Raw genomic sequence first — 21,226 nt, 5'->3', positions numbered from 1 at the left:
GTAAAGTTATATTTGCTTATTAATTAAGATAATAAGTTAATCTAGTCGGATATATTTACAGCGGAACTATGTTGTTCTTCATCGTACATCAGTACGGAGCGTTTTTAGAAACGGACAGGAATCGTCGTGTGGTTCATGTTGCCATCATCACGTTCCTATCCTGTAAGTTTTTTATTCAATTGTGCCGAGTTTGGTTTCGTGTAATTTCTACAAATGCTACTAGGAGGATGTTTGTGATTAATGTTGGAGGGTGTTTCTGACATCTAGATGGTACATCCTACCGCATCGGAAAGCCGGGAAAATACACTTTACAGTTGAGTTCATTCTAACTAAGCGAAGCCAACAGCGCGAGGGACCGTAAATAACAGATTTGCCTTTGACGGACTGTTGTCAGCATATGAGTAAATACCGAACCACTGTAGCCGGTCCAGCCAGTTGCATGGTTTAACCAGCCTGCCTATAGAGAACAGTTCACTTTTGGCAGTGCTTTGGGAAGGTGACCCAAGCCTGGCGCCTCTGTCCTGGTTGGATGCGTGATGGTCTCATCTTCGCTTAAGCGCAGCCCGTCTGCGTTGAGACCGTTTGCAGTAAACATTAGTCCAGTCCGGTTGGGGACTAGCTGTCAAAGTCTGAGCAAAATCTGTAGTCAGTGTCTCATAACCCCATTTGTTTAGCTTGGCTGCTCCATTCAGTTTTGATATTTCAGTGGTTTTTAAGAAAATATTTTAGCTAAATGTATTGTGTAGATTGACTGAATTGACATGAATTGATCTTGGTAAAATTTAGGTTAGACAAAACTCTAAATATTATAGTTTAATGTATGTTATGTAATATTCGTTTTCTGTAATTTTATTTAGGTAGTTAGAAAAATGACTATGTTTACACGCAAATGATGTGTGCGTACATTCAAAAGGGTGTTGTTATTATAGAAGTGTTCTTGATGCATTTCAGGTATTAAGCGACCAGGTGAGTCACACCTGAGAACACCTGTACATAGCCTAACTCAGAACTGTTTGGTAATGACAGTCTTGTATAATTGGTAGCCTAGATGTTTTAAGAATGTATAGCCACTATTGTATTTGATCTGGAATTAAGAGGGAACTGTTGAAACATAGATGCTCCAAACACTTTATTGAGATATTGCTTACAGGAGGATGAAGTTTAGCTGGGTCTTTATGTAATATTTAATGTCTTGTCATAAGTAAGGAAAATGTGTATAAATGTTTTTTTATTGACAGTTAGTAAATAAATGAGCTCTTGAGATCTGAGCCTGTATTATTTTGTTAACTAGTTGGGAGTCTTGGGTTAGGGTTAGGGTCTTTGGAGGTCTAGGGTTGGGGTTAGGGTCTTTGGAGGTCTAGGGTTGGGGTTAGGGTCTTTGGAGGTCTAGGGTTGGGGTCAGGGTCTTTGGAGGTCTAGGGTTGGGGTTAGGGTCTTTGGAGGTCTAGGGTTGGGGTTAGGGTCTTTGGAGGTCTAGGGTTGGGGTTAGGGTCTTTGGAGGTCTAGGGTTGGGGTCAGGGTCTTTGGAGGTCTAGGGTTGGGGTTAGGGTCTTTGGAGGTCTAGGGTTGGGGTCAGGGTCTTTGGAGGTCTTCAGCTCTACACTGCTATTTTAATATCCAGTCCTCAATGTTGTGCTTACTGGAAGTTAATGGTTTAATGGACAAGTCCAGGTCCAGGTTTTCCATCCTCCCTATACCAGGTAATCACTTACAATAAATGTTTACCTGTGACTACAAAATACAGGACCTTAAAACTGGATTCACGGGCATTACGATATTGATAGAGAAGGTAGATGAGCATATCAAACATTTTCATCATTCAGTTAGACCCTATAATTACTCTGATGGAAGAAACTTTCTGATGTCAAAATTCCATTCTAAAAGTATTTTCTGAATGTGAGTTCTGAATGTGTGTTCTGAATGTGTGTTCTGAATGTGTGTTCTGACTTTGTGTTCTGACTTTGTTGCAAAACAGCTGTAGTAGTCTGTGGGTAGAATGAAAGAGAATTCTGATGGCACATTCTGATGGTCTTTTGCTTTTCTTATTTCCCAGATTTCGTTTCTTCCACTAGGGGGCGCGCACATAAAAGACAAAGTGCAGAGTATTGCGCCATTTATCGCCGTGTCCTGCAGATTGTGATTGGCTCTTCTCCCCCTAGATCCTGTCAGTATTCAGCTGAGGAAGTCTTTGGTGAACAAGATGCTGAGGAGTGCGTCAGCGCAGGTAGAGGGAAGACTTCACGCTGTCGTTTGGGAAGCAAACTGTCTGTTGCTTACCTTTTAAAATGTTCTTTCAGTGGTAAATTAAAATCTTTGTTTTATCTGTTTCACAGTTATTCAGACAGATTGTCAGACATAACACAACAGATGTCAGTCTCATCTTGGAGCGATGTGAGTTCCACATTATTCCTCACTGTAATCACAGTAATCACATTACATTAATCACATTACATACTCATTATATTAATCACATTACATTAATCACATTACATATTCACAATAATCACATTACATTAATAACATTAAATACTCTCATTATATTAATCATATTACATTGTATTATAGGATTACATAATCACATTACATTTATCACATTACATTGTATTACAGGATTACATTGTTGCCTGAGGGCATTGTTGAGCTGTAGATTGATGGGTGTGGCATAAGAAGACGTTGTGTTGCCTGAGGGCGGTGCTTAAGACGTGTTGCCTGAGGGCAGTGCTTAAGACATTGTGTTGCCTGAGGGCGGGGCTGTGTAGTAGAGGTTTGGGCAGGGCTAAAACCTGTCACAGGATATGCATGATGAACTTTCTTGTAACGTCATGTATCTGCGGAATGGCAGCTTTTCAACAGAATGTGGAAATGGGTGTGAATTGGACACTGAATTGGCACTTGAGGAAATGTCAGGAATGCTACACAGCCAGGAATGCTGACTGTAAAATTCCTTAGTATAACCATCACTAGGGCTGAACGATTAATTGCATTTGCGATAATTTCGCGATTTTTAAAAACGCGATTGTCTAATCGCACAGGCTGCGATTTAAACTGGTCACGTGACTTGGGAGCGAGCCGAGCCGAGGACGAATGGAGCAAACCCGAGCAGGAGGCAGGGAGTTGGAGAAGTGAAGTTAACACAGCGCACTTTAACTTGTTGCACAATGGCTTCAGGCTCGACAGAAGCTGACACAACTGAAAGTCTAATACCAAAGAGGGGCAGCACATAAGTTGTGTGAAATGACTTTGGCTTTTAAAAAGATGCTGCTCAACGTCAGGTACCCTGCAAAACATGCCTTGCTACTATTGCTACGACGCGAGGTAACACTACAAACCTTCAGCATTAAAAAAACACCACAAAGCCTCGTATGATATTTGTAAGGCTAAAATGCCAACGACCAGTGCTGCATCTTCAAATACGCCAAAGTGTTTCTCTGCGCTTATACAGCTTTTTAGTATGCGGTGAGCAGCGAAATACCGTAAAATCACACATATAGGCGCAATAAGATTTAAAGCACGGATGAATCGCGAAAGCGCGAATAGCTTGACCGCGGTCCAGCACCGAGGGTTCACTGACCGAACCGTTTGAAAGTGTAACTCCTTATGGATGTAATTCGAAGCGGCACGCTGAAATAACTGGGGCAGTAACGGAGTTCATAGTGAAAGACATGATGCCCGTTAATATAGTGAACAAGCCCGGCTTCATGGCTTTGTTAAACACACTGGATATGCGCTACCAAATGCCCTCACGCACATATTTTAGCCATGTTGCTATACCTGCAGGGCTGCCAACTCTCACGCATTGAGCATCTTAGACTAAAAAATTAGTAGTTCGCTCTGGCGCCAACCACATGGCGATCGATCGATCACGATATAATAATAATACTTAAATTTAGTCCATTTTACACCCAGTGGCGGACTTAGCAATTTGGAGGCTCAAGGCGAATTTAGCTAGGGGGCCCATCAACATTAATATGCGAGAAATAAGTTCAGGTTCACACTACAAGATTTTAGGATGGTTTTTCAGTCGCCGACTGTTTTTGTAGATCGCCGACAGAAACTGTGGTCGGACGCAAATCGGGGATCATTCGGCGCTCGCTCAGTCGTGTAGTGTGAACTGCTGAAAGACGCTCGCCGACTGCTCGCAGACGACCGGCAGATATCTAGCATGTTTAATATCTAGCATATTTCATATATAGCCCAGTCGGCGACTGTGAGTCAACAGCAGCGTCTAGCTTCATACAACTTTACTACAAGACTGTGTTTAAGTTATTGTGACAGCACTGGAGAAATAGTGCGATTGACTATATCTATGTTCACTGCAACGGAGAGATGAAATAATTCTGGCAATTTGGGACTATGGGGTGGTTAAACGGTAAAAAAATAATAATAATAACGAAAATGTGGAGTACATGTACGTTGTTTTTATTTTCTTCGTGGTGTTGCTGGTTCTCGCGAGTGTTTCATTTTCGTGTTCTCGTGTTTTTGGACGGCAGCCAGATGAGTCGGCGATTCCCCAGTCGTGTAATTCGTGAGCCCACGTCACCGATCAGTCATGTAGTGTGAAAGCCACAACAACTGAAAGACTTGCGATTACAGCACAACCAGTCGTGTAGTGCGAACGGCACAACAACCTGATGACTGAAAAGTCGTGTAGTGTGAACCTGGCTTTAGCTAGACAAGGGGGCCCTACAGTGGGAGGGGCCCAAGGCAATTGCCTAGCAACGCCTCTATGCAAAGACCGCCTCTGTTTACACCCCCCCCTCCCGCAACCCTGTATCTGAGCTGTATAAAAAATGCCGAAACAGAGTTTCCTGAAGTGGAACAATGGGAAAAAATCGCGATTTAAAATCGCAATCGCAATTTATAGATAAAAAATTGCAATTAGATTATTTTCCAAAATCGTTCAGCCCTAACCATCACTAAGGACTGTTCCTGTTCTTGCAGTGTGAGCCTGAATATTGCAGTGGAATGTGATTTTTAATATGAAACCCCTAATCAAAGAGATGGTGTTCTGTGGTCCAGATAGGTGTTCTGTATATATACTAGAGCACAATATATTGATATTATATTTAAAATACATTTCTTGCGCTCTCTCTCTTTCTCTCTCTCTCTCTCTCTCTCTCTCTCTCTCTCTCACGTGTGTGTGCGCGTGTGTGTGTTCAGCCATTAATAAGGTCCAGCTGCTGGGGAGAGTGGGCCAGGACCCCGTTATGAGACAGGTGGATGGGAGGAACCCCGTCACTATCTTCTCCATGGCAACCAATGAGATGTGGCGCTCTGGAGAGGGCGAGTCCTCACACACAGGCAGGATGAAGCTCCTCCCACATCACGGGGCCCCAGGGCCACTCCAGTAGACTGTGGAGTAAACCAATAAACACTCCTAAAAGTTCTGTTATTGTTTCCCCATTGATGAGTTTATTCTCTCAGCATGTTGCTTGGCTGAATCATCTCAGTCCATTTGAAGGGTTCTGTGTGCTCATTGTAGTTCACCTCTCCTGTTTGTTCTAATCCATCCATGTCTCACATTTAATTGGGTCTGAGTGCAGCAATCTGGACACCAGCTGTCTTGAAACTACAATAATAAAAGTTGTTGTTGTATATCTGCTCTATACTCATATGGGTTTTGCAGGGGACGTGAGTCAGAAGACGACATGGCACAGGATTTCTGTGTTCAAGCCGGGTCTACGAGACGTAGCCTATCAGTATGTGAAGAAGGGGTAAGCAGATTCAGCTAGGACCTGCCTGTTTCTCCTGGCACGAACACACCCCCAACACACACCCCACGCGAGCCCTCTCAGCGATGTACCCTCGCTCTGCTCTGATCACGCACTGCTCATGTGTATTTCATTTCAACAATGTGCAGGTCTCGCATCCTTGTTGAGGGAAAGCTGGACTACGGGGAGTACGTGGACAAGAACAACGTCAGACGACAGGCCACCACCATCATCGCAGGTTAGACACCACACCGCAGCTCAAATCCCAGCTTAGACACCACACAGCAGCTCAAATCCCAGCTTAGAAAGCACATAATGCGAGGCATTCATGGCCTGGTGGTTAGGGAACTGGTCTTGTGACCGGAGGGTTGTGGGTTCGATTCCCAGACCTGAGGCCATGATTGAGGTGCCCCTGAGCAAGGCCCTTAACCCTCAATTGCTCACTTGTATAAAAATGTAAGTCGCTCTGGATAAGGGCATCTGCCAAATGCCGTAAATGTATGTATGCACAGTATATGTATGTGCATGTTGTATATGTGCAAGGTACCGTAGTACCATAGTGTCAATATATTTATCGTGTCTGCCTTGCTAGCTACACACACCTTGGGTTTGTACCCAGACTGATCCCAGTTCAGTTCTTCACTGGTGTTTCTTTACTCCCTGCAGATAACATCATCTTCCTCAGTGACAACATACGGGAGAGAGTGTGAGGCCTTTTCTCTGCTCTGGAAAACAGAAGAAGAGAAGATGCAGAAGAGAGAAGGATGATGTAGTTTTTGTTTCTGTAGAGTGAGTTTGTGATTCTGGACTGAAGGCTTTGTTTATGACTGACGTATATGTGACGAGATGCTAACGTAATGGCCTCGGACCTGGTGGCCAAGAACAGTGGACCTCCTTTACTCATTTGCTGATATGTTTAATATTGCTTTGTATTTACAAAAGAAAACAAACTTTGATAGTTTTCTCAGTGTTTGTTCATGTGACCCCTGAACGCACTGAAAACCAACATTTGAAATGTTCCCTGGGTTTTGAATACATATGTTTCATATCTCTGGTTTCCTGTGTGCACCTTTCTGTTCAGATATATTTAGTTCACTGTCTGCAACACCTGGTTTCAGTATCCATTCAAGGGTTTATTTGGACTTCATAATCTGTTTCAGTGGCTTTGAAGTCCCCTAACAGCCCTTAACAATCAAACAGACCTGGATCGTCTTTACTCTTTAGTTTTGTTCACCTTCCTCTCAAACATGCCTGTCTGTGCATCGACGTTACTTTCATTATTTACTAATAAACTAGCTTTTTTAATAGTTTCTTTTGTTTAAAAAGTTCATTTCGAAGCCAGTGTTAAAACGGCAATCCACCAAAGCGGTGTCCACGCCTGGTGGGCGGGACTCTGTTCATAGGTATTCTTGGCTTTACTTGGTTGGCTCATGAATCGAATCTCGTGGCCAGTGATTGGACTTTGCTGGTGTCAACAGAGCTACTAGCCCTCTGGCTGGCTGGAGCGACTGTCCGTCTTCATTGAGTAGGCTTGTGTATTTTAGCTTTAAATCGTAGGTATTTTCTGATTGGTTCGGACTATATTAAAAGGGCGGGTTCTGAGAGGCTGAATTGTGTCTGTTTTGACGTCTTAAAATTGTTTTCAAACAAGCTCGAGATCGTGCTGCTCAGTGCGTTATGCGTCAAATAAACTTAGTTCACTAACTAATGGTCCTTTAAAATAAAGTAAATTACATTGATTGAATGATTAAAGAAATGTGTTTTGCTACTCCCACTATTTCTCCACCCCCCAAATTCCTGCTTGTCTGAGCAAAGGCGTCGCAGATCCGGAGCAAAAGTCGCTTTGGAGTCGCAACTCGGCAGCAAAACAGTCGCAGGCTCGTCCTCGCAAACGGGAGATTCCCCCGCACGACCATCAGACCGCCGATCACACCGGCCACGCAGACGGGAGATTACCCGGCACGACCCTTCACACCGCCGATCACACCGGTCACGCATCACGTTGGGACACCAGTGGAGAAAGTCTTGTTTACCGACTTCATCGCAAGCCCTCCAGTTTGTCGTGTGAACTTTTCCCCCCGAAATATTAAGTTCTTTGTCATTGCTGTGACATTTTATTAGTCGCAGATCGTTTATTTAATTATTGAAGTTAAAAACACGGCGGATCCACACGCACATAGCGAAGTATGGAAATACTGGATGGTAGTGAACCGTTTCTACAGTGGGATCGAAATCTCAGCGAACTGTCAGAGCAATGTGAAAACGACAATGTTCTGTACAGTACAGTAAGTTGAAGGTTTTGATACGTTTTGGTGGTTTACTGTGTAATATTGTGTCAATTCAGTTCAATGACGTACTTGTTGCAACTGGTGTCTGAACGTCAGTTCCGACGAACAGGCCGTATTGGAGCCACCGGGCGTCTCGTAGCCCAGTTTGGTTGAAACGTTTACCGAACATTTACTCACAAGACTAAGCTATTAAAATAGCGTATCTAATTTCGTTTCACTCATGTGGAATAAAGTGGAAATGGAGCTGTAATACATCTCGACAAGCTGGAAATACTGGACACCCTAACTGTGGAGTAATTTTCACACTGATGATAACACTGACTGTGCTGATGGGTGTGAGGGATATAGATTAACTTGCAAACTTTCTTAAACATTCCTCTAAAGATTTTAACAGTAGCTGCCTTCGAAACTGGCTAAAAGGGGGTTGGTGAAGTTCTATATAATGATAGGTCTGTGTTGTGGAGGACGCTGTCACAGGCACAGGGGTCTCCTTATGCAGCGCAGGATGTGGGAGCGCAGGGTGTCGACTAATTAAGGAATTCATGCCCTGACTAGTCCCAGTTCCAGCTGCTGGGAGCTAGTTTAGGATGGCCACTAGGAATGGAGTTTCAGAACAGTGTTCAGGTGCTGTTATAGATGCAGTGTTATAACTCGTGGTACATACACCTGAGAAGACCCTGAAGTTGCTTGTGTATTCAGATGTAAATCCAAGTCTTCAGTGTGAGTGCCCACAGTTCTACAGAACCGAGCAGTGCCTTGTGCTTCATCATACAGTTCATACCACAGTCGTTACCAGAACGGCCTCTTTGTTCTCGCTGACCCCCTCGGCATGCACACCCACTCCTCTACTCGGAGAGGCACATCTACTACACCACCTCCACACTTTCTACACCACCTCAGTCCTTCCCACACCACCTCCACACCCCCCCTGCCTCTGGCCCTGTGGGGGTTTGTTGACGCCGAATTCCTCATGACGGCGCCAGCCGGTGTTCAGCTGTAGCCTTGCCTGGGAGTCACAACTTCATCTCCCGGTGGGAATTCAGGGCTCAGGGCTTCTCCCTGAGTCTGGCTAACACATCCAGAGCTCAGAGCTTCTCCCGGAGTCTGGCTAACACATCCAGAGCTCAGAGCTTCTCTCTGCGTCTGGCTAACACATCCACAACTCTCCATGTTAGGACACAGTGCTTTATTCATTCCATGTCCAAACACGCACTGTCATCAGTTGCTTTCAGGTATGAACAGTTAAAATGGAATTTATCCCATCAGAGATCTGAAATACAAGGTCATAATAATAATTATTATGTCTGGGTGTGGGGGTAGGGTCATGGTGTTGGGGGAGGTTTGGGTGTGGGGGTAGGGTCTGGGTGTTGGGGGGTCTGGGCTGTGTTACAGCAGCACACGGGCACTCACAGGGCTCCATGACAGAGAATAAGTTCAGCTGGACCACCAGACATGGGGTTCTGAAGCCAAATTATGTTACTTAAATCAGATCCTAACCTCATCACATTGGGTCAGATAAATTTATGCTTAAAGTGGAGTTTCAGTTTTGTGTTTACGCTTGTAATGTTCATCAGCAGGATGTGTAATGGGGCACTGGTCCCAGGTCAGCAGCAGGATGTGTAATGGGGCACTGGTCCCAGGTCAGCAACAGGATGTGTAATGGGGCACTGGTCCCAGGTCAGCAACAGGATGTGTAGTGGGGCACTGGTCCCAGATCAGCAGCAGGATGTGTTGTTTAAGGCCAGCCAGCCACACCGCTCTGCACCACATGTTAAATCCCTGAACTGAAGAGACCTTAGTGCTTTGTGCTGCAGGAGTGACTGCTCACCCGTCGGAGTGACTGCTCACCCGTCGGAGTGACTGCTCACCCGTCGGAGTGACTGCTCACCCGTCGGAGTGACTGCTCACCCTCTCTGCCATCTGCAGTGCTCACAGTGCCTTGGTTGCGTTATCGTGAGATTATGTGTAAAGAAAAACTGTTAAGAATTAATTTCTTCAAATGAAGATCTTTTACAAGATCTTTCTAAATCAGCTCGAACGTTAAATGTTCATTAGATGTGGTTCTAAATCGTTCTTATGAAAGACTCTCAATGCCCATTTATTCTGTACGTGCTGAGTGTGGGTCCAGTACCACTGCAGCTGCAGTGTTCAGTACCACATGAGCAGCAGCAGTGTTCAGTACCACACGAGCAGTGGCAGTGTTCAGTACCACACGAGCAGCGGCAGTGTTCAGTACCTCACGAGCAGCATAAGTCTTCAGTACCACACGAGCAGTGGCAGTGTTCAGTACCGCATGAGAAGCTGCAGTGTTCAGTACCAGATGGGCAACCTAAGTGTTCCGGCAACGGAGGTTTATTGTCTCACCCAGGACTTTCAGGCCCTCTAACTTTACTTTCTTATACACAGTGTAAGATGGCAGACAGAAGCGTGTGGACCAGCAATGCTGTTCTTCATCCGCTGGGTTCTGTTACCAGAGCTTTGGGAATAAATAATAAAGATCTATTTATCTATCTAAAGATGTTCTTCATCCGCTGGGTTCTTTTACCAGAGCTTTGGGAATCGGGACCTCGCACACAAAGCGTCTGTTTATTTTTCTCTTCAAACAACTGAAACTTGTTTGCACGTGAGTGTCATTGCAGTAATGTCAGAACTGGGTGACATTTAACCTGATAGTCAGTAACATCCTGCCTCTGAGGGACATTTTGAGCTCTCTGATGTTCTGATTCGGTGTAGATGTATGTGCACTTTGTCTCACACTCTTTGTGGTGTTACATTGTGGCTTATGTCCCCATATTATGTTGTACATCTATCCACACTGAGTTCTCCAGGACGGGAGGAGGGGGCGGGGGTGCTCACAACAGATTTCACAACCAGTGGAAATAACAAAGCACTTTTCTGAATAGAAAAACTCCATAACAGTCTCATGCACCAGGACTGTCTCATGCTGGCCTCAGTAGAGCTGGGAGGGCCTGTGATCTCGGGAGAATTCAGCGTGTAAGTGTCACCCATCAGGATACATCCATCCCTCTGTTCCTGCTGATCTGTTGACATGGCATGCTTTGCATCCAGGTCCAGTCCTGGAGCAACCTCTTCCTGTTCCGGTTCCCATTCTGCTCTGAGACTGTGAGGTGTTGTTTGTGTTGGTGATCTGTGGTTTAAACCATGAGGTACTCAGTGTTCTTCGATAAGGCTGTAGCCTCAACCTACCTCCCAGCTCTGGAGTTCACACAGCGTGATGGACCTCCACATTCACTTCAGGAGCATGGTCAGACCCCCCCCACCTCTCTGGAGGGAGGGGACACACAGCGGGTCCTGATCTCTAGCTGCTTCGGCCTTCTGGGGGCTCTTCAGTCACGGGGCTGATGTCCGGATCTCTATGCTTGCACACACACGTTCTTCTCGCCTCGTGTGTATGTGCTTGTGCTTGAGCAGATGGAATACTTTCTGTGTGATGCAATTTGAGCCTGAGGTTGGCCCTTCAGGCACACACACACACACACACACACACACACACACACACATACATGCTTACACACACTCACATGCACACACCCCCAGATTCTCACATTACACAGGCTCTTTTTCCTCTCATAGTCGTTGCTGACTGGTCATCTCTCTGTGCGTCTCAGTGACTTTCAGTGAGTGACGTGTTCAGAAGGACTCTGTCTCATTGAGACGGTGCTGTGGGAGAAGCTGGGGGCTCAGGGGAGCCGGTTCTGTGGATGTGTTGCCACAGGGACATCAGTCCAGTCGAGGGCCAGCGAGTGTGTTTGAGGCACGTCTGTCTCTCATGCCTCCCCTGAGAGGCTGTCTGTGCTGGAGTGAGCTGAAGGCACTACGGTCATTTGAGATGCGGGCGACTGGTTGTCATCATTTAGGGCAGGTTAGAAGCTCCTTAGGGACGGAGGCTTGTGTCACCATGGGTGTGATCCCGTAACCCAGCCACTGCCCACACTAGTTCCTGCTTTGTTTGGACGTTGAGGCTGGTTAGTTTACATCCACGTGCCTCTGAGGTCAGTTCATGCACTGAGGAGAGAGGGGTGGAGATGCTGGTAAGCAGGCGGACCTGAGAGGGCAGGTGGGCGGAGTCAGACCTGCTTCCTAGGGAAGAGGGCCAGAAGAGGCCAGACTCCGCCTCCACCCCCAGTCAAGCCCTTCCTGTCCTTAGCAGCTGTAGTGTTCACATGGCTGTACAGCTACTCACTGTTCCTTTCCTGCTGATAACAGCTGGCATGGAAACAGTTGGCATGGCAACCTCTGCCCACCGTAGTCTTGCAAAGCTCCTACAGACGTTTGAGCTTTCGCCTTCAATAAAACCACGTTGGGGTTGCGTCCAGTTGCTAGAGCAATCCAGAATGTAAATGCTACAAAACAAATACGCTTCTTCCTCAGCTTGGGACCCCCTCCTCCTCCCCACGGGCATCCCGCGGGGGGTGTATTCTGGCATGCAGATTGCTGGTCCACAAACAAAGTTTTACTACCCAGCACCAGGACTCTGGTACCAGTCTGTCATACAACGCATAGAAACACTGCCATGATAACGGCCCAAAGTCTGAGGTCTGGACGGTGACTCCATCCAAAACTCTGTCTGCAGCTGTGGAATGTTGACTGTGTCTGATTAAGGCTGCCCGCCCTGCCCCTAATCTGCCCCTAATCTGCCCCCAACCTGCCACCGCCCGTCCTCCACAGGAATGAGGGCACATGACGCAATGGTGATGTGTCGCAGACTGATGTTGATCAGGGTCGAAGTGTCCAAGACTACATCAGCCTTCTGGTTCAGTGCAGGTCAAGGTACAGGCACGCTGTATGACCTTTGCTCCCTGTGTGTTTGTGTGTTTGTGTGTGTGTGTGTGTGTGTGTGTGTGTGTGTGTGTGTGTGTGTGTGTGTGTGTGTGTGTGTGTGTGTGGGTGTGTGTGGGTGTTTAACACTGAGTACACTGTTTTGCTGAAAGGGCATGGATCATTAGGGCACCTTCCTTCACCCCCCTCACTCCTAGTACGTTGTCTTTAGGTTTTACACACACACACACACACACACACACACACCCAGTGTGACTACCATGGCTACAGAGGTTCATAATTCCCTAAGGTGCTCACCCAGGGCCTCTCCAGATGGGCCAGGGCTCCTGCAGCGTTGTTCCAGGAATCTCTTCCCTTCCAAGTGGAAGTGCGTATGGGTCCATCTGGAGCCCCTTCTGCTCACGAGCCGTGAACACAGCAGCCCTGTGTGGTGTGGACCAGCGCCGAGAGCCTCACAGCCCGCCAGCCTGGAGCCTGATGGGCACCTCACACGGAGGGAAGAGGAAGAGCTTGAGCAGAGCAGCACCTTCCTGTCCGCTCTCCTGATCTATATTCTGCCTGCGGAATATGCCCCTAGTGCTGGCTCCGCCCCTCGTGCTGGCTCCGCCCCCAGTGTCTCTGTCTCTGTGCAGACAAGTGGAGGATCTGATTGCTCCTCCAGCAGAGTGCTGGGTCCTCCCACAAGTTTGGGACGTATCCCCATAATCATCTCGCCGCACCCCCACCAGGGTGGGGCGTAATAACAGATTCTACTCTTAGCCCGTCCCAGTAATCACAGAGTCACACCGTAATCACAGAGTCACACGGCTCGACTGCAGGGTGCAACTTCACTGGCCGTGTGTGAGTGGTGTATGGCGACTGGTGGTTCATGGGTTAAACTGAAATGCAGCCTCTCATGGCTTGGTGGTGTGGTGTGGGCGTGGCTCAGAGCCTGGTGGGGGGTGTGGCCAGGGGCATGGTGTGGAGGAGAGAGGACAGAGTAGATATGCTCATAGGGCCAGATGTTTCCAGCTCAGACACTAAAGTGTGTGTCACACACTAATGTGGACACACTAACCCTAGTGTGTGTCCCTGGACAGACAGACGTGGGAGGGTGAGGAATGACAAAATTTGGAAAGTACATGCTCATCTTCTCCCCAGGAGAGCGTGAGTGTGTGTGTTTGTGTGTGTGTGTGTGTGTGTGTGTGTGTGTGTGTGTGTGTGTGTGTGTGAGAGTGTGTGTGTGTGTGTGTGTGTGTGTGAGAGTGTGTGTGTGAGAGTGTGTGTGATTGAGTCCACATGTTGGGTTTTGTGTGTTCTGTGCTGCTCCTCCCCCCACACCGATGTCTTCCTGTAACACATGGCTGGACATCAGGAACCACAGGAGCCCTTAATCACTTCACTTAGGGAAGTGTAAGGAACCATAAGTATGTTCCTTTCTGCAGCATGTCCACAGACCCAAAGATCAGTGTGAAGGACTTTCAGAGCAGGTCCATCTGCACTGAACACAAACCCAGTCCAGTTCTACTGGGAGAGGTTGACACTGGCACACCAGGCCGCTCTGCCAATGAAAAGAACCTTTGTTGGACCTGTAGCCTGAGCTGGAGCACACAGCACTCTGCTGTTTACTTTATAACTCCTCCCTCAAACACACACACACACTCCCTCTCTCTCACACACACAGACACACACTCTCCCCCCCCTCTCTCATACACACACACTCACACTCTCTCTCTTTCTTTCTCTCTCACACACACTCACACTCTCTCTCTCTCTCTCTCTCTCTCTCTCTCTCACACACACACACACATACTCTTTCTCTCACACACACGCACACACACACACACACGCACACACACTCTCTCTCCCTCCCTCACACACACACTCACACTCTCCCTCTCCCCCCACACACACACACACAGTCTGCCCTGCTTTCTGTGTCACATCAGGCTCAGTGTCCTGTTTCTGTTAACCGTAGTGGCCAAGAGCAGTGCATTATGGGAAGAGCTGGATCAGCTGCTGTTCTTATGGAGAGGTGCCGCTGGCTTCAGGCCTGCGGTGGACAGAATCCAGAAGTGAACATCTGGCACTTACACACGTGCACGTCCACACACACACACACACACACACACACACACACACACACACTCAGTTCGATTGCATGTTGACTGCGGACGCTCTCTGTGTTTCCCTAGCATGGCTATTTTTGTAAAAATGTTAGCGTCCCCCTCTACCGTGCTGTATTCATCATGGGTATCTCATGCTGATTGGTTAGGAGGACCGTTTAAAGGGAGTGTTGGCCAGCCTGTCTTGACCTGTTTGAGGAACCTGAGTGCTTTTGTGCATCTAGACTTGAGGCAGTCATGCACAGACAGAGGGCTGCAGGGAGGGGCTAGTTGGCCTTGAGCATTCTGATTGGAGCGAGTAAGGTCATATGGAATCTGATTGGTGGAATGTGTGGGGCTTGTGTTGCTGGCTGCTTTGCTTTGACTCTAAGCTATGGAATGTTGGAGAATGTGCTGATAAGCATTTAAGTACTGAAGGACCAGAACTTAACAAACACTGTAAACTGGGACCTGTGTTCTGGCTCATGTCACTTTTCCACCAACAAGTTGCCGGTGATGGTGCTGGTGCTGGTGATGGTACTGGCACCAGTTCTTTCAAACCAGCAAACTTTTAAAAAATTAGACCTGCGTCTCCACTGTTCTGAGAGCCCTGTGCATACATATGGGAGTTTTTTGTAGTCCCTGCCGTCTGTTGTAAAGCTGTATTAGTTTATTTGCAATGTGACGTCATGTGGGAGACGGTTCTGAGCATCTCCTCCTGTGTGTACACTGTGGCTTTGCTCCATGAGTTTTCCAGTTTGTCTTGTTTTTCTTGTGAGAACCAACTAGCCAGTGTGTCATTTGTATCTGCTGTGGACTACTGATGATTCATCACAGCTGTATTCACTGTGGTTCTTAGGCTTTTAGTCGTAAATGCCATTAAGGCAGGTAAACTGTTTGGACTCCACCCTTCAGACTCTGGGACTCTGCCCCTCAAACACATATATCATCAGTTTGTGGTTTCCAGAACAGCAAGATGATGGGGCCTGAGTGGCAGCAGCTGTCCTGGTCCAGCACCTGTGATTTTGGTATCAGCACTGGTACTGTAACAGTAGAGCAGTGTAAGGTGTTGAGAACAGTCCTGCCTGTGATGGGACCTGTGGACTGTCCCTGTGTGCTGGGACCTGTGGACTGTCTCTGTGTGCTGGGACCTGTGGACTGTCCCTGTGTGCTGACTTTATCTTTGGATGTGAAAACACTTTTCTGACTTTACTGACTAATCTGCTCTTCTCATTAAATAATGGAATAGAGAATTACTGTGATTCTGAAATGACCGATAGATTTCAGTGACCGGTAATAAAATAACTTTCTTTACTTTCTATTCACCATGACTGCACAAATGCGTAGGGTTGAAGGTTAGGGTTAGGGGTTAGGGGTTAGGGGTTAGAGGTTAGGGGTTAGGGTTTTAGGGCTAGAGTCTCTCATGAAGGATGAGGGCTTTTAACCCAGCAGAGTTGTTGAGTGCCTCCATGTTTCCCTGCCAGGTGGACTGTACGTAGCTGACTCTGTATTTCTGCCCTTTTGAAAAACAACCTAACGTAAGCAGTGTGTAAGAACATCACGTGTCATGTGACTGATGACATCGCAGCCCTTAAAGGATTAACCTCAATCTCTCCTACAGCACTTCACCGAGCTCCTGGATGACCTGTCCCAAGAGGCTTTGCTCGGTCAGTTGCTGAGTGACCCCTTCCTGTCTGGGAGGGGTGAAGCCATGGACGGGGTGGAGGAGCTTACTCGGTCCTCTCCGGCACCTCCACCCATCCAGGTGGAGCACAGCTACTCACTGAGCGGAGACTCGCGACCGCAGACGCCCCTCTGCCACCTGCTGGGAGAGACGGCCAGTGAGCCTGGTGAGACTACTGCACACGTGCGCCCCTTCCTCACACGTGCGCCCCTTCCTCACACCTCTTCCTCCGTATATAATATAATCATAATCTATAATCAGACGTGAGCTTCCTCCCCACGTCTGCTTCTGATGGGTGGCTCCTTGCTGCTGTGTGCAGGGGACTCTGAAGTGGAGGATTGGCCTATGGAGAAGGTGGATGTGCCTCTGTGTGTGGAGGCTCTGCTGGCCAGCCCCCCCGCCCTGCCTCCATCACTCACCGTCAGGCCAGCGGGCACAGCGCCCACGCCCACACCCTCTCTCCCGCACCACCAGCAGGTCGGCCTGGACAAGGTGGAGCATCAATCTTCTGTTCATATGATCTGTTTACCTGCTATGACGGGAGTCAGCTGAGCTGTGGGGTCATTAAAGCGGTCTGTGTGGCTCTCTGATTGGTGCAGATGGAGGAGGATGGTGAGAGCTTCAGCCCACAGGTCAAGCTGGAGCCGCACGAGGTGGATCAGTTCCTGAACCTCTCCCCTAAAGGCAAGCCTCACGCCTCCATACCGTCCCCACCAGCGGCGCTCGTGTGTGGAGCTTCTCACTGGGAATAATCTGTTTGGATGCTAGCTGTGCTAATGTTGTAATAACACTGTTGTGATGTCGTGGTACGTTTACCTTTGTGCAGTGCTGGAGAGTCTCCAGATGCCCCCAACACCACCCAGTTCCCATGGCAGTGACACAGAGGGCAGTCAGAGTCCCGTGCACCCCTGCACGCAGCCCAGCCCTGCACAGAGCCCACCGGGCCTGCGGGTGGCGCCACGCACACCCACCTCCCTCTGCAACTCCCCCCTGCTGACTGCACCACACGTGAGTATGAAGAAGGGCTGCTGATGATGAGGACATCTTGATAACGCCCTCATGATGAAGATACCTGCTAATGTCCTCCTCTTCTCACCACATGTCTTTGTTTATATCTTTATTTTTCTCTCCCTTGTTTGAAATGTCTGTAATTTATATGCTCTCCCTCTCCACCCCCCCCCCCCCCCCACAGAAGCTCCAGGGTTCAGGTCCTCTGCTGCTAACGGAGGAGGAGAGGAGAACCTTGATTGCTGAGGGCTACCCAGTCCCCACAAAGCTGCCCCTCACCAAGTCTGAGGAGAAAGCCCTGAAAAAGATCCGCAGAAAGATTAAGAACAAGGTGTGTGTGTGTGTGTGTGTGTGTGTGTGTGTGTGTGTGTGTGTGTGTGTGTGTGTGTGTGTGTGTGTGTGTGTGTGTGTGTGTGTGGTATGTGGGTGTGCACATGGTTTGTACACAGTGTATATGTATATGTGTGGTCATATGTAAACAAACATCTGATGTAGAACACCTTTCCTTCTGATCCTGATGTGTTCTACATCATAAATTCTGCATTTCTTGTCCTCAGATTTCTGCTCAGGAAAGTCGCAGGAAGAAGAAAGAATACATGGACGCCCTCGAGAAAAAGTAAAAGTCTAGTAGCACAGCCGCTGCAGGACACTGTTGCTTCTCGAACATTTACTTCCCCTCTATACTTTATACTGAGTTCTGACTGAGTAGTTTAAACTCATTTTAAAAGCTGAAAAGTGAAACTTAAGTAATGGCACCTTTAGTATGACTTTGCTCAGTCTGGGGTGTGTGTGTGTGTGTGTGTGTGTGTGTGTGTGTGTGTGTGTGTGTGTGTGTCTTTCAATACTCTTTGTGTCCACAGGGTGGAGACATGCTCCAATGAGAACAATGAACTTCGCAGGAAAGTCGAGACTCTTGAAAGTACCAACAAGTATGACATTATCCAAGTTTTTAATTTAAGTATAAAACAAAGTTCATACAAAAAATATATACATTTGACTTATCTAGCTTGCTATGAAATGTATAAAGACATTCATGGTTCTTTATAGGATGTTTATCTGTTAGTCCTATAGTGGTGTGTGTGTGCGTGCGTGCGCATGTGTGTGTGTGTGTGTGTGTTTCAGATCTCTGCTCCAGCAGCTGCACTCTCTGCAGGCTGCAGTGGCAGGAAAGGTCCCTCGCTCCTGTAGGATCGCCAGCACACAGACCTCCACCTGCCTCATGGTGCGAACACACGGCTTACTCACACATAACGTCCGCGCCTGTGTGTGTCTGTGTGTGGAGGAGTGCTGTGTCGTTAAAGGCGCCTGTGTTGTGTTGTGATGATCCCCTGTGATTTTTGACATAGTAGCTTTCTGGATGGTTGTAGGTAGTGGTGCTGTGTTTTGCTGTAGTCAGTGCCTGTGCTCTGTTGGTTGTAGGTGGTGGTGCTGTGTTTTGCTGTGTTCCTGGGGAGCTTCTACCAGGGTCCCTGTTCATCTATCACAAAGTCTGAGTTACCCAGAGAGCTCACCATGCAGGAGTACACTGCTACAGGTATACACACACACACACACACACACATATATTACACTTTAATGTGTTCAAACTCTCTTCCAGTAGCATATATTGAGAGTAACTTAATAAGAATCATGTAGTTAAAGACGAATGTGTCTATTTGGACAGTGAAGTCCAGAAGTCTGCTGGAGTATGACGAGCTCAGTGGGGTTGATGAGGCCCGCCTCTCTGGACTGGGCGGAGACTATCCAGAGTGGGACGGCCAAGCGAACATCCTGACAGCATGGCGCCCAGAGCCACAGCACAGACCCAAACAGGCAGAGCCACAGACAGCAGAGACACACCCAACTTTTGTTCCCAACAATGGATCGAGCATTCAGAAAGGCCTTCTCATAGACCTACATACACACAGGTAATGTAATGTAGACTTGCACATGCACACGGGTAGTGTAAAATAGACCTGCATGCGCACACACACACACATACACAGGAATTAAATTGTAAATTAAACCTGCACATACATACATCATTTGCAATTTGATCTACATTGAACTACACTTCCTATACCTCTTGGTGATCTGGAAATGACTAATATAATGACAGTTTATTCACACTGTTCTGAGGAACTGCATTCAGGTAGTTCAGCTGATGACTAGCATTTGATGTGCAATGTGAGTTCTGTCTGTGTTGATACTGTCTCACCCTTCCACAGGTCAGGGGACCAGCGGGCCAATGAGAGTTCAAAGGTCATTGAGCTGGAGAGACGAGTGAACGAGCCATTGTGAGGGGGCTGGTCCTCCTGACGCTGAGACAGTCCTGCTGTCCTCGCTGAGACAGTCCTGCTGTCTTTGCTGTATTTATGAACCTGTCTTAAAGCATTGAACCCTAACAGAGCTTTCTTTTTTTAGAAAAAAAATATATAAAAGCAACAAAGAAATATTTTTCTCATTCCTTCACTATATATTGGATTTTGATACTGTATTTTATGCATATTCATTCTCCTTTTACTGTTTTGGTATATTGTAAATAGCAGCTTTAGAGGATTTTTTATATTATTGCCTGATACTACTGAGAAAGAGGTGGTCAGGTCTGTAGTAACAGAGTCCTACAGACTGCTGGGTCTGTATTCATAAAGAGAGTCTGTGTCTGTTCATTGCCTGCCACTGCCTTCGGCTGTCATGTGCTATAATCATAAATCCAAACATGAAATTCTCCAAAGCAGTGCCACAGATATAGCACCAGGTCTTATGTTTTATGAATACAAATCCTGCTGATGACTGGCTTTCTCTACAGTGTTGAGTAATGGACTCTATGGGTTATTGGTGTGTGATTATCAGTAATGCTGACACAGCCTTAACGGCCATGAAAGCAGATGGACGCCTCTAGCCTGCCCTGATAAAACCCCTGATCTTTGGCGGCATTGATCTGCCAACCTTCTCACAGCCAGTACACCAAAGCTTAACCGTGCTGCCGTTTGTAAATATGGCGCTATTTTTTCCGTTCCTGAGGTGAGAGGGAGTGCTGGCTGTTGAACTTGGTGTGGAGTAGACCAACTCTCAGCTTTGATTCTGTTCACCGCCTACATCGTTGAAGCGGTTAGATGTTCTGTACGCGCTGTTCTTTAATGTTCAAATGCCTTCGTAACCATCTAGTTAACCTTGTATGGACCCAGCAGCAAAGTGACATCACACTGTATCCAAAAGAGTGGTCCAGCTGTCTGTCTTAGTTCAGCAACAGTGAGGCTGCAGTCTGCAGCTACAAGGAAAGCTGGAACAAACAGAAGTGATCTGATTCTGTCATTAGTTTATGAAGCTTGATTAGAAGGCTACAGGCAGGCTGTTCAGACAGCACTGAGTCTGTGGTGCTCAGTCTAGCGCCTGTGTCATGCCTTTAATTTGCCGAGATGGACTCTCCTGTTCACCCCTCTCTCCTGCACTGCCTGGAATGTTTGGTCCTGTATTTCTTCTTATGAAGTAAATATTTTACTTAGTAAATGCACAACTGAGTCAGTTGTTCTTATTTCATCTCGACTTTGGTATATACATATATATACATACACACACACACACACACACAAACAGATAAAACGGTCTGCAAGCGAGTTAAATTTTATTAGTGGCCGGCCGTTATGGGCGTTAACGGCCCACCACTAAAAT

The 21,226-nt window shown here is 47.2% G+C and overlaps 2 protein-coding genes across 4 annotated transcripts; both read left to right on the top strand.

Moving 5' to 3' along the window:
• Positions 1–76: 76 nt before the first annotated feature.
• On the top strand, positions 77–7,021 carry ssbp1 (single-stranded DNA binding protein 1). Of its 3 annotated transcripts, none has more exons than XM_077005507.1 (7): positions 77–162; positions 2,160–2,224; positions 2,334–2,391; positions 5,161–5,301; positions 5,627–5,714; positions 5,861–5,949; positions 6,378–7,021. In XM_077005507.1, the coding sequence occupies exons 2-7, from the start codon at positions 2,201–2,203 to the stop codon at positions 6,419–6,421; spliced, it is 444 nt and encodes a 147-aa protein (XP_076861622.1). In that variant the 5' UTR covers positions 77–162; positions 2,160–2,200; the 3' UTR covers positions 6,422–7,021. The 3 variants fall into 3 exon arrangements, with proteins under 3 accessions (XP_076861622.1, XP_076861623.1, XP_076861621.1); XM_077005508.1 differs by having other exon boundaries at positions 101–162; positions 2,054–2,224; XM_077005506.1 differs by lacking the exon at positions 77–162 and adding an exon at positions 198–313.
• A 317-nt stretch (positions 7,022–7,338) lies between these two features.
• Positions 7,339–21,071, top strand: creb3l2 (cAMP responsive element binding protein 3-like 2). The gene is made up of 12 exons (XM_077005505.1): positions 7,339–7,996; positions 16,505–16,733; positions 16,887–17,059; positions 17,167–17,251; positions 17,394–17,575; positions 17,760–17,906; positions 18,133–18,191; positions 18,436–18,504; positions 18,698–18,797; positions 18,995–19,109; positions 19,239–19,482; positions 19,783–21,071. The coding sequence occupies exons 1-12, from the start codon at positions 7,898–7,900 to the stop codon at positions 19,853–19,855; spliced, it is 1,575 nt and encodes a 524-aa protein (XP_076861620.1). The 5' UTR covers positions 7,339–7,897; the 3' UTR covers positions 19,856–21,071.
• Positions 21,072–21,226: the final 155 nt, after the last annotated feature.

Source organism: Brachyhypopomus gauderio, chromosome 5, assembly GCF_052324685.1.
Source record: "Brachyhypopomus gauderio isolate BG-103 chromosome 5, BGAUD_0.2, whole genome shotgun sequence".
Lineage (NCBI taxonomy): Eukaryota > Metazoa > Chordata > Actinopteri > Gymnotiformes > Hypopomidae > Brachyhypopomus > Brachyhypopomus gauderio.
This window is presented reverse-complemented; position numbering and strand designations above follow the sequence as displayed.

Excerpts from the sequence above, each read along its gene's own strand:
- ssbp1 (XM_077005506.1), top strand. The coding sequence starts at position 268 with ATGGTACATCCTACCGCATCGGAAAGCCGGGAAAATACACTTTACA. Across the intron at positions 5,302-5,626 it reads GGGCGAGTCCTCACACACAG|GGGACGTGAGTCAGAAGACG; the intron begins GCAGGATGAAGC and ends TGGGTTTTGCAG. Across the intron at positions 5,715-5,860 it reads TATCAGTATGTGAAGAAGGG|GTCTCGCATCCTTGTTGAGG; the intron begins GTAAGCAGATTC and ends AACAATGTGCAG.
- creb3l2 (XM_077005505.1), top strand. The coding sequence starts at position 7,898 with ATGGAAATACTGGATGGTAGTGAACCGTTTCTACAGTGGGATCGAAAT. Across the intron at positions 17,576-17,759 it reads CCCTGCTGACTGCACCACAC|AAGCTCCAGGGTTCAGGTCC; the intron begins GTGAGTATGAAG and ends CCCCCCCCACAG. Across the intron at positions 19,110-19,238 it reads GCAGGAGTACACTGCTACAG|TGAAGTCCAGAAGTCTGCTG; the intron begins GTATACACACAC and ends CTATTTGGACAG.